Source organism: Somniosus microcephalus, unplaced genomic scaffold (assembly GCF_052327205.1).
Source record: "Somniosus microcephalus isolate GS21.2 unplaced genomic scaffold, FLI_Smic_1.0 unresolved_chr2, whole genome shotgun sequence".
NCBI lineage: Eukaryota > Metazoa > Chordata > Chondrichthyes > Squaliformes > Somniosidae > Somniosus > Somniosus microcephalus.
Genome location: NW_028225180.1, coordinates 82,635,991 through 82,652,766, shown reverse-complemented (window position 1 = coordinate 82,652,766; position 16,776 = coordinate 82,635,991). Strand labels below are relative to the sequence as shown.

Below are 16,776 nucleotides of genomic sequence, written 5' to 3'. Positions count from 1 at the left end.
GTTTCTAGCCTCACGACACAGAGGTGAGACTCCATTTTATGTTTTAGGCAGCACACTGGTGGTGATTGTGGTGGTGGTGCACATCTCGCGGTCTCTTCCCACACTTACCTCCAGCCGGTGGACAATCTCAGTGATGTCATCTGGCTGGCTGTCCAAAGTCTTAACCGCCACGAACTCGCCTCGCTCGTAATAAATTATAATGGTCCCCGGAGACAAGGTCCAACCAATCACGTCCCTGCAGGAGCAATTCAACACGACTACCCGCAACTTCTGGTCAAGCAGCACAACAAACTCATTGGAGATTCCCAGAATGCATTCGGCTTCCTCGGGGGCGTGTGCGCGGCGGGCGGTGACGCTCCAGACCAGGGCTCCGGCGCTGTGTAACTCGGGGGCCCGATTCCCCTTCAGCTTCTCCTTCTTCTTAGTGGGCAGGGAGATGATGGCCGCCAACTTGGACGAGGAGGAGTCCACGGTGGCGGTGGTGACGTAGTTGTCCGCCAAGTCCTTGAGGTACTCCTGCCGTGTCCTGGTTGCCATGGCGTGGAACTTCTCAGACTTCTCCGCTGCGTTCTCGGCATTGACCACTTTGGCGAGCAGGAATTCCCGGAAGTTGGCCGATTTGGGGAAGGCTACTCCCTTCTGGAAAAAGGGCCCGAACTCAGGGACGTCCTTCGATCGGGTGACTGCAACACTGGGAAGAAGAAAGAAAGAACCTCTATTTATGCAGCGTTCTTCACAACCTCAGCACGTCCCGAAGCGCTTTACAATCAATGAAGTACTTTTTGAAGTTAGTCACAGTTGTAATGTCGGAAACGTAGGAGCACAGCAAGATCCCACAAACAGCAATGTGATAAATTAAATTTGTTTTTATGGGATGTGGGCGTCGCTGGCAAGGCCAGCATTTATTGCCCATCTCTAATTGCCCTCGAGAAGGTGGTGGTGAGCCGCCTTCTTGAACCGCTGCAGTCCGTGTGGTGAAGGTGCTCCCACAGTGCTGTTAGGGAGGGAGTTCTAGGATTTTGACCCAGCGACGATGAAGGATCGGCCGATATACTTCTAAGTCAGGATGGTGTGTGACTTGGAGGGGAACTTGGAGGTGTTGGTGATCCCATGCGTCTGCTGCCCTTGTCCTTCTAGGTGGAAGAGGTCGCGGGTTTGGGAGGTGCTGCCGAAGAAGCCTTGGCGAGTTGCTGCAGTGCATCTTGTAGATGGTCCACACTGCAGCCACGGTGCGCCGGTGGTGGAGGGAGTGAATGTTTAAGGTGGTGGATGGGGTGCCGATCACGCGGGCTGCTTTGTCCTGGATGGTGTCGAGCTTCTAGAGTGTTGTTGGGAGCTGCACTCATCCAGGCAAGTGGAGAGTATTCCATCACACTCCTGACTTGTGCCTTGTAGATGGTGGAAAGGCTTTGGGGAGTCAGGAGGTGAGACACTCGCCGCAGAATACCCAGTCTCTGACCTGCCCTTGTTGCCACAGTATTTATGTGGCTGGTCCAGTTAAGTTTCTGGTCAGTGGTGACCCCCCAGATGGTGATGGTGGGGGATTCGGTGATGGTAATGCCATTGAATGTCAAGGGGCGGTGTTTAGACTCTCACTTGTTGGAGATAGTCATTGCCTGGCACTTCTGTGGCCCGAGCATCTGTTTTAGATGTTCGTTGAGGAATAAATATTGGCCGGGACTCTCCAGTTCTTTGAAATAGGGCCGTGGGATCTTTCACGTCCACCCAAGAGGGCATACGGGAGCCTTGGTTCAACGTCTCATCCGAAAGACGGCACCTCCAGCAGTGCTGCACTGGGAGTGTCAGCCTGGATTATGGGCTCAAGTCTCAGAAGTGGGGCTCGAATCCACGACCTTCTGACTCAGAGGCGCGAGTGCGACACTAGCTTAAAAAGAACACACAGGTTCAGGGATGAAGATGAAAGAAAGTTCGGGAAGTCTTCCGTCAGGAAACGTGAAAGGTCATCGACCTGAAACGTTAACTCGGTTTCTCTCTCCACAGATGCTGCCTGACCTGCTGAGTATTTCCAGCATTTTCTGCCTGTCAGTAAACGTTCTATTTATTTGTTTCTATGGACAATTTTTTGTTTTCTTCCCTCCTGTTAGCCAAGGGGATTAAGGGAACGAATCATAGACTCTTACAGCACAGAAGGAGGCCATTCAGCCCGGCCCTTTGAAAGAGCTATTCCATTAGTCCCACTCCCCAGCCTTTTCCCCATAGCCCTGCGAATGATTCCTCTTCAAGCACACGACCAATTGCCTTCTGAAATTTCCCGTGGAATCGGCTTTCAGGTAGTGCGATCCAGATCTTAACAACTCTCTGTGTGAACCAAGGCAGGTATACAGTAGAAGGAATTTACTCACACATTTACAAATACCCTTCCTACCTCCACCACCTCCTCTGGCCTGACACCCCAGCTCGCACTCTTCCAGCTCTGCTCCACTGTTTTTCAGTTGCCCCTCGCCCCGCTCCACGGGAGAGCCTTTCAGCCTCTTCGAGTGTCAGTTTGACTCAAGTGAGTGCCTCTGAGGTGTTCGAGCCCCACTCCAAGACACGAGACCAGAACCCAGGCCGACACTCCCGGTGCAGTACTGAGGGAGCGCTGCACTGCCGGAGGGGCCGTCTTTCGGCTTGGATGTTAAACCGAGACCCCCCCGTCTGCCCTCTGAGGTGGATGTTACGGAGCCCAGGGCACTATTGGAACACATGGTTTTAGGTGGGGTAGAGAGTTTATATATTGTGATACACAAGGGGGACAGGCTGGATGGATCAGAGGGACTTTACCTGTCCATCAATGTTCATATGTTCTTAAGAGCAGGAATCAGTAGGAGATTTTCTCTGATCGGCAGACCCTTATATCATAGGGGTCTGCTGGTGCTGTTGGACAGGGAGCTTTACTCTGTATCCAACCCGTGCTGGACCTGCCCTGGGAGTGTTTGATGGGACAGTGTAGAGGGAGCTTTACTCTGTATCTAACCCGTGCTGTACCTGCCCTGGGAGTGTTTGATGGGACAGTGTAGAGGGAGCTTTACTCTGTATCCAACCCGTGCTGGACCTGCCCTGGGAGCGTTTGATGGGACAGTGTAGAGGGAGCTTTACTCTGTATCTAACCCCGTGCTGGACCTGCCCTGGGAGTGTTTGATGGGACAGTGCAGAGGGAGCTTTACTCTGTATCTAACCCGTGCTGTACCTGCCCTGGGAGTGTTTGATGGGACTGTAGGAGACCTGTAGTACGTACCTGTAGGAGACCTGCTGGGTGCAGGGATTGTGGACTTGCACTACAAGGAAGACATGCTGAAAGTGGGATCGGATGGTTTTCGGAGTGAACGGGTCAGCTCCGGGCTCCTGGAAGACGATCGTGACTATATCGTTGCCGATGTGACGCTTCCGTAGAAGCTAGAATCACAAGATAAGGAACAAGTATAAGAGAGCGAATCAATCAGAAACCGCATACCTGAACAGGACACAGAACACTCTCGACAACTCAGCCTCCAGCCCTGATTCTTTACTATATCGCGGACTAGCTTGAGTCTTAAGACATTAAGATCCGAGTGTGCTGAATTTTCCTTCTCTGATCGGCAGACTCTTATATCATTGGGGTCTGCTGGTGCTGTGGGACAGGCAGCTTTACTCTGTATGTAACCCGTGCTGTACCTGCCCTGGGAGTGTTTGATGGGGACAGTGTAGATGGAGCTTTACTCTGTATCTAACCCGTGCTGTACCTGCCCTGGGAGTGTTTGATGGGACAGTGTAGAGGGAGCTTTACTCTGTATGTAACCCGTGCTGTACCTGCCCTGGGAGTGTTTGATGGGGACAGTGTAGATGGAGCTTTACTCTGTATCTAACCCGTGCTGTACCTGCCCTGGGAGTGTTTGATGGGACAGTGTAGAGGGAGCTTTACTCTGTATCTAACCTGTGCTGTACCTGCCCTGGGAGTGTTTGATGGGGACAGTGTAGATGGAGCTTTACTCTGTATCTAACCCGTGCTGTACCTGCCCTGGGAATGTTTGATGGGACAGTGTAGAGGGAGCTTTACTCTGTATCTAACCTGTGCTGTACCTGCCCTGGGAGTGTTTGATGGGACAGTGTAGAGGGAGCTTTACTCTGTATCTAACCCGTGCTGTACCTGCCCTGGGAGTGTTTGATGGGACAGTGTAGAGCGAGCTTTACTCTGTATCTAACCCATGCTGTACCTGCCCTGGGAGTGTTTGATGGGGACAGTGTAGAGGGAGCTTTACTCTGTATCTAACCCGTGCTGTACCTGCCCTGGGAGTGTTTGATGGGACAGTGTAGAGGGAGCTTTACTCTGTATCTAACCCGTGCTGTACCTGCCCTGGGAGTGTTTGATGGGACAGTGTCGAGGGAGCTTTACTCTGTATCTAACCCGTGCTGTACCTGCCCTGTTCGGTGCTGACACCGGATTGGAAGAGAAGTGGTTCGTGATCTAATCCGCGGGTGTACAGGGGACATGCAGTACCAGACGCGAGGGAGTTGTCACCTTATACCCTGGTGTGTTCAGTAGCAGAACCTGGACTGAAACGCTTTAACCTGACCACTGAAAGCAGTCACCTGTGGACCCTGCCCGATAGGAGGGTGGGGGTCCAGAGGGTTTGGTACCCACCTGCTGGCTGTTGTTGGCAGTGTATGGAAGCATAGTTGACACGTGGAACATGACCTCGTACTCCTGGTATGTGGTGTAGAGTGAATGAGTGCCCGTGGAGTCCGCTGCAAGAGAAGGAGAGGTTTTGAGGACCCCGTTCCATTCTGCCCTTACTCCGCCCCCTCCTCCCACCGAAGGTGTTGTCCCCTTCCTGGGGTACACGGTTCCACAGAGGTTGGCATACCTCCGATACCTCGGCTAGGTGAGTGTTGACATGGGGGAAGAAGGGGCATCACAGTCACGCCTGATTCTGCCCTCACCCACTGGCAGAGGTGGCTCTGTGGGCAGCACTCTCACCCCCTTGTCAGAAGGTCATGGGGTCCAGTCCCACGCCAGAGACTTGGGCCCCATAATCTAGGCTGACACTCTCAGTGCAGTACTGAGGGAGCGCCGCACTGTCGGAGGGGCAGTACTGAGGCAGCGCCGCACTGTCGGAGGGGCAGTACTGAGGCAGCGCCGCACTGTCGGAGGGGCAGTACTGAGGCAGCGCCGCACTGTCGGAGGGGCAGTACCGAGGGAGCACCGCACTGTCGGAGGGGCAGTGCTGAGGGAGCGCTGCCCTGTCGGAGGGGCAGTGCTGAGGGAGCGCCGCACTGTCGGGAGGAGCAGTACTGAGGGAGCGCCTCACTGTCGGAGGGGCAGTGCTGCACTGTCGGAGGGGCAGTGCTGAGGCAGCGCCGCACTGTCGGAGGGGCAGTGCTGAGGGAGCGCTGCACTGTCGGAGGTGCAGTACTGAGGCAGCGCCGCACTGTCGGAGGGGCAGTACTGTCGGAGGGGCGGTGCTGAGGCAGCGCCGCACTGTCGGAGGGGCGGTGCTGAGGGAGCGCCACACTGTCGGAGGGGCGGTGCTGAGGCAGCGCCGCACTGTCGGAGGGGCGGTACTGAGGGAGCGCCGCACTGTCGGAGGGGCAGTACTGAGGGAGCGCCGCACTGTCGGAGGGGCAGTACTGAGGGAGCGCCGCACTGTCGGAGGGGCAGTGCTGAGGCAGCGCCGCACTATCGGAGGGGCAGTGCTGAGGCAGCGCCGCACTGTCAGAAGGGCAGTGCTGAGGGAGCGCGGCACTGTCGGTGGGGCAGTGTTGAGGGAGCGTCGCACTGTCGGAGGGGCAGTACTGAGGGAGCGCGGCACTGTCGGAGGGGCGGTACTGAGGGAGCGCGACACTGTCGGAGGGGCAGTACTGAGTGAGTGCTGCACTGTCGGAGGGGCAGTACTGAGGGAGTGCTGCACTGTCGGAGGTGCCGTCTTTCGCTTGAGGCGTTAAACCGTGGCTCCCGTCTGCCCTCTCGGGTGGACATAAAAGATCCCGTGGCCACTATTGGAAAAAGGGCAGGGGGAATTTTCCTCAATCACGTCACTAAAATAGATGATCCGGTCATTATCACATTGCTGTTTGTGGGAGCTTGCTGTGCGCAAATTGGCTGCCGCGTTTCCTACATTACAACAGTGACCACACTTCAAAAAGTACTTCATTGGCTGAGAAGTGCTGTGGGATGGAAGTTGTGAAAGGCGCTATATAAATGCAAGTCTTTCACACACATCCCATTAGGACTCCTTGGGCCTTCAATGCAGGGCCTCTGACTAATCTTTTTCCCCTACCTGGGCCCAAGGGGGCGGTGGGGTGCGAACGGTACAGACCAGCTCTAGGTCCCCTTCACTGCTGCTCCGACTTGAACTAAGGGGACACACAATTTTATTCGAACATAATCAAGGTGCTTTGGCGTGGCTTTGATAAAAAAGTCATCGCAACAGGTGGATGCTGTACTCTAGCGAGTGCAAGACCAGAATTGAAAAGCAGGGAAGTTATATTAAAACTTTTAGAGAACCTTGGATAGACCACACTTGGAGTACTGCGCACAGTTCTGGTCTCCATATTACAAAAAGGATGTAGAGGCACTGGAGAAGGTGCAAAAACGATTTACAAGGATGATACCAGAACTGAGAGGTTATACCCATCAGGAAGGACTGAACAGGCTGGAGCTCTTTTCTGTAGAAAAGAGACGGCTGAGGGGTGACCTGATCGAGGTGTTTAGATTATGAAGGGTGTCATAAATCGCAACTTCTACAAGAAGTAACTCAGGAAGTACTACTGAAAGGCCAGCTGAGGGCGCCGCCCGAGGAGTATAAATACTTGGGCGTGGGCCCAACTTGGCCAGAGACAGTCTGGAAACAGGAAGCTAGTGACTACTAACTAGACCTCCATGTTTTGTTACAAGTCGATTAAAGCCTTGCTTTATGTGCAACCAAGTGCGTCGTGAGTCTTTATTACGTCAAAGGGTTCGATAGGGTAGACGTAGAGAAGATGTTTCCACTTGTGGAACTCGCTCCCACAGGGAGTGGTTGAGGCGAATAGTATAGATCGATTTAAGGGGAAGCTGGATAAACACATGAGGGAGAAAGGAATAGAAGGATATGGTGATAGGGTGAGATGAAGAGGGGTGGGAGGAGGCTGGTGTGGAGCAGAAACACCGGCATAGACCAGATGGGCCGAATGGCCTGTTTCTATGCTGTTAATTCTATGTAACCCTACTCTCCTAGTTTATTTTGAATTCGGTCTCATTTATTGACCACCCGTTTACACAACCAACTGGTTTGTCAGGGGGCGCTCGAGTGCGCCAAGCGCACGGTGTGGCACCGGTGTAGGCCCAGACTGAGTAGGGACAGCAGGGTCCCATTGTCTGAAGGACACGTGAGGAACCGGTTGGGTCTTTTACGACAGCCCGGCAACTTGCCAAGATCAGATCAGCCATGATCTTATTGAATGGCAGAGCAGGCTCGAGGGGCCGAATGGCCGGCTCCTGCTCCTACGTCTTATGTAGGTTTGCTCTTACGGTTGCCGACCGTTATTGGAGAAACTGTTTCTCTGGCAAGTAGGAACCAAAGTTCAGAGATTGAAAATAATTGGTGAAAGAACTAGAGGGGAAATGAGGAGTCTGTTTTCTTCACACAGAGTGTTGTTAAGATCTGGATCGCACTAACACAAAGGGCAGTGGAAGCAGATTTCACAGGAACTTTCACAAGGCAATTGGACATGTTCTTGAAGAGGACGAATTTGCAGGGTTATAGGGGAAAAATCTGAGGTGAGAGACTAAATTGGACTGTTCTTTCAAAGAGTCAGCACTGGCACGATGGGCCGAGTGGCCTCCTTCCGTGCTGTAAGACTGTATGAATTTTGCATTTTGCCAGGCGGTGGGATTTGAACTCACCAGCTCTGGACACGTGACGACCCCCTCCCCACAGTTCCGTACTAAGGGGTCTAGCACCCCCATCCCCCAATCCCCACCTACTGCTCCCCTACACCCCCCACCCCCCGCATCCGTCCCACTCCGACCTACTCTTGTTGTCCAGCTGAGCTCGGTACTTCTCGAAGCCCTTCAGCCTGACCCGCTGACCCAGGAGGTCGAGGAACTCGTCGAAGGCGGGACCCGCAGTTTCGTTGTTGTACATCTCCTCCTCGGTGCTCTGTCCTGCTTTACAGTACATGACCCCCACCTTCCGCTGAAACGTTAACTGTGGGGTAAAGGAACACAAGAGACACACATGACACAACGCAAACGTCACATAACGGGAGTCTCCCAGCAGGGACCCCAATAACGGGAGGCATCCAGCAGGGACCCCCAATAACGGGAGGCACCCAGCAGGGACCCCAATAATGGGAGGCTCCCAGCAGGGACCCCAATAACGGGACTCTCCCAGCATGGATCCCAATAATGGGAGGCTCCCAGCAGGGACCCCAATAACGGGACTCTCCCAGCATGGATCCCAATAATGGGAGTCCCCCAACAGGGGCCCCAATAATGGGAGTTTCCCAGCTGGATACCCCAGTGGGAGTCAGTGTCTGTGGAACCTGTACCCCAGTGAGAGTCAGTGTCTGTGGAACCCGTACCCCAGTGAGAGTCAGTGCCTGTGGAACCCGTACCCCAGTGAGAATCAGTGCCTGTGGAACCCGTACCCCAGGGAGAGTCAGTGTCTGTGGAACCCGTACCCCAGTGAGAGTCAGTGTCTGTGGAACTGTACCCCAGTGAGAGTCAGTGTGTGTGGAACCCGTACCCCAGGGAGAGTCAGTGTCTGTGGAACCCGTACCCCAGGGAGAGTCAGTGTCTGTGGAACTGGACCCCAGTGAGAGTCAGTGCCTGTGGAACCCGTACCCCAGGGAGAGTCAGTGTCTGTGGAACCCGTACCCCAGGGAGAGTCAGTGTCTGTGGAACCCGTACCCCAGGGAGAGTCAGTGTCTGTAGAACCCGTACCCCAGGGAGAGTCAGTGTCTGTGGAACCCGTACCCCAGTGAGAGTCAGTGTCTGTGGAACTGTACCCCAGTGAGAGTCAGTGTGTGTGTGACCCGTACCCCAGTGAGAGTCAGTGTGTGTGACCCGTACCCCAGTGAGAGTCAGTGTGTGTGTGACCCGTACCCCAGTGAGAGTCAGTGTGTGTGGAACCCGTACCCCAGTGAGAGTCAGTGTGTGTGGAACCGTACCCCAGTGAGAGTCAGTGTCTGTGGAACCCGTACCCCAGTGAGAGTCAGTGTGTGTGGAACCTGTACCCCAGTGAGAGTCAGTTCCTTCGTCAGTGGGTGCAGGAATAGAAAAACAGTTTCCTTTTTAAAAAGAAAGCCTCATTTGTGAATGGATCCTACAAAGCCCAGATTGAGTTCCTCTAAAACTGTAATCATGTCATTCTCCTTGCTCTGAATAATTAATTAACCACTTCATAAAGTCAGTCAGGCCCTGTTAAAAGTATTCATCATTCACTTTCCTTCACATTCCAGCCCAGTAATTTAACAGGCAGAGCTCCCCAAGGCCTCGGCATCTCGTCTTTACTCAATAGACCAGAGAAAGAGAGGGAGGGCGAGAGGGAGTGAGGGAGAGGGGGAGTGAGTGAGAGGGAGAGGGGGAGTGAGTGAGAGGGAGAGGGAGAGACAGATAGAGGGGAGAGACAGAGCGAGAGACAGAGGGAGAGAGAGGGCAAGAGGGAGAGGGAGAGGATGAGAGAGAGGGAGAGGGGGAGAGAGCGCGAGGGGAAGCGAGTGGGAGAGAAAGGGAGACAGACAGGGAGAGACAGAGGGAGAGAGACATAGAGGGGGAGAGATGGAGAGACAGAGGGGGAGAGATGGAGAGACAGAGAGAGAGAGGGGGGAGACAAGGCAAGAGAGAGAGACAGAGAGCGGGGAGAGACAGCGAGCGGGGGAGCGGGGAGAGAGAGAGCGCGGCGGGGAGAGAGAGAGCGCGGCGGGGAGAGAGAGCGCGCGGCGGGGAGAGAGAGAGCGCGGCGGGGAGAGAGAGCGCGCGGCGGGGAGAGAGAGCGCGGCGGGGAGAGAGAGAGAGAGAGCGGGGAGAGAGAGAGAGAGAGCGGGGAGAGAGAGCGGGGAGAGAGAGAGAGAGAGCGGGGAGAGAGAGAGAGCGGGGGGAGAGAGAGAGAGCGGGGAGAGAGAGAGAGAGCGGGGAGAGAGCGAGAGCGGGGAGAGAGACGGGGAGAGAGAGAGAGCGGAGAGAGAGAGCGGGGAGAGAGAGAGAGCGGGGAGAGAGAGAGAGAGCAGGGAGAGAGAGAGAGCGGGGAGAGAGAGAGAGAGAGAGCGGGGAGAGAGAGAGAGCGGGGAGAGAGACGGGGCGAGAGAGAAAGAGCGGGGAGAGAGAGAGAGAGCGGGGAGAGAGAGAGCGGGGAGAGAGAGAGAGCGGGGGGAGAGAGAGAGAGAGAGCGGGGAGAGAGAGAGAGAGAGCGGGGAGAGAGAGAGAGCGGGGAGAGAGAGCGGGGAGAGAGAGAGAGCGGGGAGAGAGAGAGAGCGGGGAGAGAGACGGGGAGAGAGAGAGAGAGAGCGGAGAGAGAGAGAGAGCGGGGAGAGAGAGAGCGGGGAGAGAGAGAGCGGGGAGAGAGAGAGAGAGCGGGGAGAGAGAGAGAGCGGGGAGAGAGAGAGAGAGCGGGGAGAGAGAGAGAGAGCGGGGAGAGAGAGAGAGCGGGGAGAGAGAGAGAGCGGGGAGAGAGAGAGAGCGGGGAGAGAGAGAGAGCGGGGAGAGTGAGAGAGCGGGGAGAGTGAGAGAGCGGGGAGAGTGAGAGAGCGGGGAGAGAGAGAGAGAGCGGGGAGAGAGAGAGAGAGCGGGGAGAGACAGAGAGCGGGGAGAGGGCGAGAGAGACACACAGAGGGAGAGCGCAAGTAGGGATATTTGTGAGGGGGTGGGCCCTGACGATTCTGTTGAATGCTTTTTGGCTGGGATTCACACACACACTAACATACAGTCACGGTCACACACACAGTCATGCTCACACACTTTAAACATACAAATACACACAGATACGCAGTCAGTCTCGTGCACACACACACACACACTAACATACAGTCACGGTCACACACACAGTCTCGCACACACAGTCACTGAACTCTGGCGGATTTTCCGACCCCTACTCCCTGCCCTCTCTGAGATCAGCACAGGCTGGAGGTGGAACCCAGCACCTCCCCTGTCTCCGTGACTCCGCGGCGCACCCTGGGCTGCCTTCACCTGCCGAGCTAGGCCTTGCCGTTTAAATATACATTAATAATGAATTACATTTCCCCCCCCCCATGTGCACTGTGTCAATTATTGATGATGTTTTCTTTATCTGTCACCTTGTGACACTGGAAGCTCACGTCACACAGCACGTGTGTTATCACAGGGATATATCAGCCCGTGAGATGCCAGCCTTGTGCCCGCCCTGCCAAAGGGCTGGCTGGCGGATAGCTCAGTGAGTTTAGCCGTCAGTAGCTGAGGCACAAAGACCAGGAAGGAGCCAGGTTCTGTTCCCGCGCTGTGCTGAGGTTCCTGAGCTGTGGTGTTTGAACAATTCCTCGCTGCCTCCTGGACTATCCAATGACTCCCTGCTACACAGTAGGCACATCTTACACAGGCTGTACAGTACCAGACGGGAGTGAATCGTTCCCTTTTACCCGCTGCGTACTGTACATGTACAGGAGCCAACACTGAGACACACACAGGCTGTACAGTACCAGATGGGAGTGAATCGTTCCCTTTTACCCGCTGCGTACTGTACATGTACAGGAGCCAACACTGAGACACACACAGGCTGTACAGTACCAGATGGGAGTGAATCGTTCCCTTTTACCCGCTGCGTACTGTACATGTACAGGAGCCAACACTGAGACACACACGGGCTGTACAGTACCAGACGGGAGTGAATTGTTCCCTTTTACCCGCTGTGTACTGTACATATACAGGAACTGACACCGAGACACACACGGGCTGTACAGTACCAGACGGGAGTGAATCATTCCCTTTTACCCGCTGTGTACTGTACATATACAGGAACTGACACCGAGACACACACGGGCTGTACAGTACCAGACGGGAGTGAATTGTTCCCTTTTACCTGCTCTGTACATGTACATGTACATGTGATGAAATATTTCCATTCATCACTGCCTGTGACTGAGATCGGTTTCAGTGTCATTTCCCTTCCCCCAGACCTCATTGTATTGTGTACTGGAATGTGCTGTATTGTATACTGGAATGTGCTGTGTGTAGGGCTCCGCCCATACCTGGCCCCGTTTGTAAGCTAGCTTCAGTCTAGCCCCAATCTCCAGAAGGACGACATCTCTCTCGCTTACGTGTTTCGTTCTAAGTTAATAAAAGCCTTGTTTTGTTCTGCTACCTTCGAGTCTCGGAATTATTGAGGCACATCAATTTTATTAACTTATTTTTTCAACACTATGGATCAACTCCTGAAACCCGAACGTTTGGATTTGGATCAACATGCTCCGGACGCATCAGCACGCTTCGGACACTGGTTTGAGTGTATGGAATTCTTCCTGGACAATTCCGCAGCCGTCAAAGACGCTACGGACGCTGCAAGGATGAGACTCGGAATTCTGCGGAATTGGGTAAGCCACCGGGTTTACCTCCTCATCCAAGACGCCGAGACGTACCTGGCCGCCTGCGACATCTTAAAGGCGCATTACCAGCAGCCTACGAATGAGGTGTATGCTAGGCACCTGCTCGCCACCCGCGCACAGCGACCTGGGGAATCGGTAGAGGAGTTCCTAAGCACCCTGAAAATGCTTGGCAAAGACTGCAAGTGCCGAGATGTAAAAGCCGCGGTGTACACTGACGAGCTTGTTCGCGATGCCTTCATCACAGGCCTCAGCTCCACTTACATCCGGCAAAGACTGCTGGAAAAAAACGGGGTTGGACCTGAAACAGGCTGCGGACACCACGCGATCCCTGGATGTGGCCCAGAGAAACTCGGACGCCTACTCTTCAGCCCGCGCCGTCCACGCCGCCACGTGTGCACCGAGGGCGCCGCCATCTTGGAAGGCATCTTCCCCGCCCGACAGCCCGACACCGGCTGGGCCCCGCTCTCCCCCCAGAAGCCCTACGACAGCCGCGACGCGTCAGGGACCCAACTGCTACTTCTGCGGGCAGCCAAAGCACACCAGAAACCTGTGCCCGGCGAAAGGCACCACCTGCTTTAAGTGCGGTAAGAAGGGGCACTTCGGGAAGGTGTGCAGAGGGAACCCCGCCGGAAAACCCGCCACCGCTGCGTGTGCGCCGTGGGAGCGGCCATCTTGGACGCCATCTTGCCCGACCTCGTGGGGTCCGCCATCTTGTGAGCAGACAGCGTGGACGCCATCTTGTATCGATCAGGGCCCTACAGTGGCATCGGTCACAGTGGACCAGACCAGGCCGCACCCGCTATCCAGATCAATGGTGGACATCGAGGTAAACGGGTGCCGGGTTAAATGCTTAATTGACAGTGGAAGCACGGAGAGCTTTATCCACCCAGAACTGGCACAACAACTCTCCCTAAAGGTGGTCCCTACTCAGGGTACCATCTCTATGGCTGACAAAACCCAGACATCGACCATTCTGGGTTACTGCACGGTACAATTGTGCGTTAACGGAACTGTATATGATAATTTTAAAGTATTAATCATGAAGAACCTATGTGCGAGCGTGATCTTGGGCCTGGATTTCCAGTGCAACCACCAAAGCATCACGCTCAAGTACGGTGGGTCCCAGCCGCCCCTCACAGTGTGTGGTCTGGCTACCCTGAAGGTAAAGCCGCCTTCGCTATTCGCGAACCTTACCCCTAACTGCCGGCCAATAGCGACCAAAAGCAGGAGGTACAGCTGGGAGGACAGGCGGTTTATCGCGACCGAGGTAGACAGGCTCCTGAAAGAGCGCATTATTGAACGCAGCAACAGCCCGTGGCGCGCCCAAGTGGTAGTGGTAAGGGGTAGCGAGAAGAAACGAATGGTGATCGACTATAGTCAAACGATCAACAGGTACACCCTACTAGACACCTACCCGCTACCCCGCATATCAGAAATGGTGAACCAAATCGCCCAATACCGGGTGTTCTCCACCATCGACCTCAAGTCAGCGTACCACCAGCTCCCTATCAGACCAGAGGACCGCCCGTACACCGCCTTCGAGGCGAACGGACGCCTCTACCAATTCCTCAGAGTCCCCTTTGGGGTGACGAATGGGGTCTCGGTCTTCCAGAGGGAGATGGACCGCATGGTCGATGACCACCACTTGCAGGCAACCTTCCCCTACCTCGACAACGTCACCATCTGCGGTCACAACCAGCAGGATCACGACTCGAACCTCGAGAGGTTCCTGAAAACCGCACAAAAACTCAACCTCACCTACAACGAGGACAAGTGCGTTTACAACACCACGCGCCTCTGCATACTAGGCAGCGTGGTGGAGAATGGGGAAATCGGACCAGACCCCGACCGATTACGCCCCCTACGGGAGCTGCCCCTGCCCAACACTCCCAAAGCCCTGAAAAGATGCCTGGGGTTATTTTCTTATTATTCCCAATGGGTCCCCAACTACTCCGACAAAGCCCGCCCCCTCTTGAAAGCATCCTCTTTCCCGCTCTCTGCTGAGGCCCACGCCGCCTTCAAAAGCATTAAGCAGGATATTGAGCGGGCCACGCTACAGGCAGTGGACGAGAACACTCCATTTCAAGTGGAAAGTGATGCGTCTGACTTCGCCTTGGCGGCCACCCTCAACCAGGCGGGGCGGCCCGTAGCTTTCTTCTCGAGGACCCTCCAAGGGCCCGAGATCAGACACTCCTCCGTGGAAAAGGAGGCCCAAGCCATCGTGGAGGCAGTGCGCCACTGGCGCCACTACCTAGCCAGCAAACGCTTCACCCTACTTACCGACCAGCGGTCGGTAGCGTTTATGTTCAATAATAAACAGAGGGGGAAGATTAAAAATGATAAGATTCTTAGGTGGCGGATCGAGCTCTCCACCTTCGAGTACGACATCATTTACCGGCCAGGGGCCCTTAACGAATCCCCTGACGCCCTCTCACGAGGGATGTGTGCCAGCGCCACCGGGGATCGGCTACAGACCCTCCACAACGACCTCTGCCACCCAGGGGTCACGCGGCTGTTCCACTTCATAAAGTCCCGTAACTTACCCTACTCGATTGAGGAAGTTCGGTCCCTGACCAGGAACTGCCGCACTTGCGCTGAGTGCAAGCCTCGGTTCTACCGCCCAGATAGAGCCCACTTAATCAAAGCTACACGGCCCTTTGAGCGGCTCAGCTTAGATTTCAAGGGCCCCCTCCCGTCCGTCGACCGCAATGTTTACTTCCTGAACATTGTGGACGAATACTCCCGGTTCCCATTCGCCTTCCCCTGCCCAGACATGACCAGCGCCACGGTCATTAAATGCCTCAACAGCCTGTTCTGCCTGTTCGGTATGCCGAGCTACATCCATACGGATAGGGGGGCGTCCTTCATGAGTGAAGAGCTACGCCAGTACATGCTGTCCAGGGGGATCGCCACGAGCCGTACCACCAGCTACAACCCCCGGGGTAACGGCCAAGTGGAGCGAGAGAACGGGACAGTATGGAAAGCAGTCACTCTAGCTCTAAGGACCAAGGGCCTCCCTCCCTATCTCCCGCTGGCAGGAAGTCCTCTCGGATGTGCTCCATTCGATACGGTCGCTATTGTGTACGGCCACTAATACCACGCCTCATGAACGAATGTTTGTCTTTCCCCGGAAATCCACCTCAGGCGTATCCATGCCGTCATGGCTCTCCACCCCAGGTCCGGTACTCGTGCGAAGGCATGTGAGGGGCCACAAGACGGACCCTCTCGTGGAGCCAGTACACCTACTCCACGCCAACCCCCAATATGCATATGTCCGGCACGCCGACGGAAGGGAGGACACAGTGTCCATAAAAGACGTCGCCCCAGCCGGCATCGACAACAACCACGGCAATAGCGGCAACGACGATCACAGCAACTCTTACCCACCCACTACTCTTTCATCACCCCCGGAAGAACACCGACCAACGGCACCCCCACCAACTACCCCTTCAACAAACCTGGCGGCACCCCCGGCAGAGACCCAGGAGGCTACCGGGGACACCCAGCCGACACCCGCGGCACCGCAACAGCCACGTCGGTCGCAGAGGACTATCAAACCCCCGAACAGACTAAATCTATAGAAGGGGTGAATGTGATGAAATATTTCCATTCATCACTGCCTGTGACTGAGATCGGTTTCAGTGTCATTTCCCTTCCCCCAGACCTCATTGTATTGTGTACTGGAATGTGCTGGAATGTGCTGTGTGTAGGGCTCCGCCCATACCTGGCCCCGTTTGTAAGCTAGCTTCAGTCTAGCCCCAATCTCCAGAAGGACGACATCTCTCTCGCTTACGTGTTTCGTTCTAAGTTAATAAAAGCCTTGTTTTGTTCTGCTACCTTCGAGTCTCGGAATTATTGAGGCACATCACATGTACATGTACATGTACATGTACAAGAGCTGACACTGGGACATACACGGGCAGTACAGTACCAGACGGGAGTGAATCATTCCCTTTTACCCGCTGTGTGCTGTACATGTACAGGAGCTGACACTGAGACACACACGGGCAGTACAGTACCAGACGGGAGTGAATCGTTCCCTTTTACCCGGTGTACTGTACATGTACAGGAGCTGACATTGAGATACACACACGGGCAGTACAGTACCAGACAGGAGTGAATCGTTCCCTTTTACCCGCTGGGTGTACTGTACATGTACAGGAGCTGTCATTGAGATACACACACGGGCAGTACAGTACCAGACAGGAGTGAATCGTTCCCTTTTACCCGCTGTGTACTGTA

The 16,776-nt window shown here is 54.9% G+C and overlaps 1 protein-coding gene across 5 annotated transcripts in view; it reads right to left on the bottom strand.

Annotated features, from left to right (window-relative positions):
* sipa1 (signal-induced proliferation-associated 1) overlaps nucleotides 1-16,776 on the bottom strand; it is a 131,706-nt gene that overhangs the window by 56,228 nt on the left and 58,702 nt on the right. For all 5 annotated transcript variants that reach the window (XR_015075087.1, XM_085976233.1, XM_085976234.1 and 2 more), the window contains exons 5-8: nucleotides 7,994-8,168; nucleotides 4,622-4,725; nucleotides 3,239-3,396; nucleotides 109-691 (exon numbers count right to left, since the gene is read on the bottom strand). Coding sequence is in view for 4 of the 5 variants with exons in the window: in XM_085976233.1 (XP_085832359.1) it covers nucleotides 109-691; nucleotides 3,239-3,396; nucleotides 4,622-4,725; nucleotides 7,994-8,168 (1,020 nt within the window). In the remaining variant the exon portion in view is untranslated. The remainder of the gene's footprint in view (nucleotides 1-108; nucleotides 692-3,238; nucleotides 3,397-4,621; nucleotides 4,726-7,993; nucleotides 8,169-16,776) is intronic.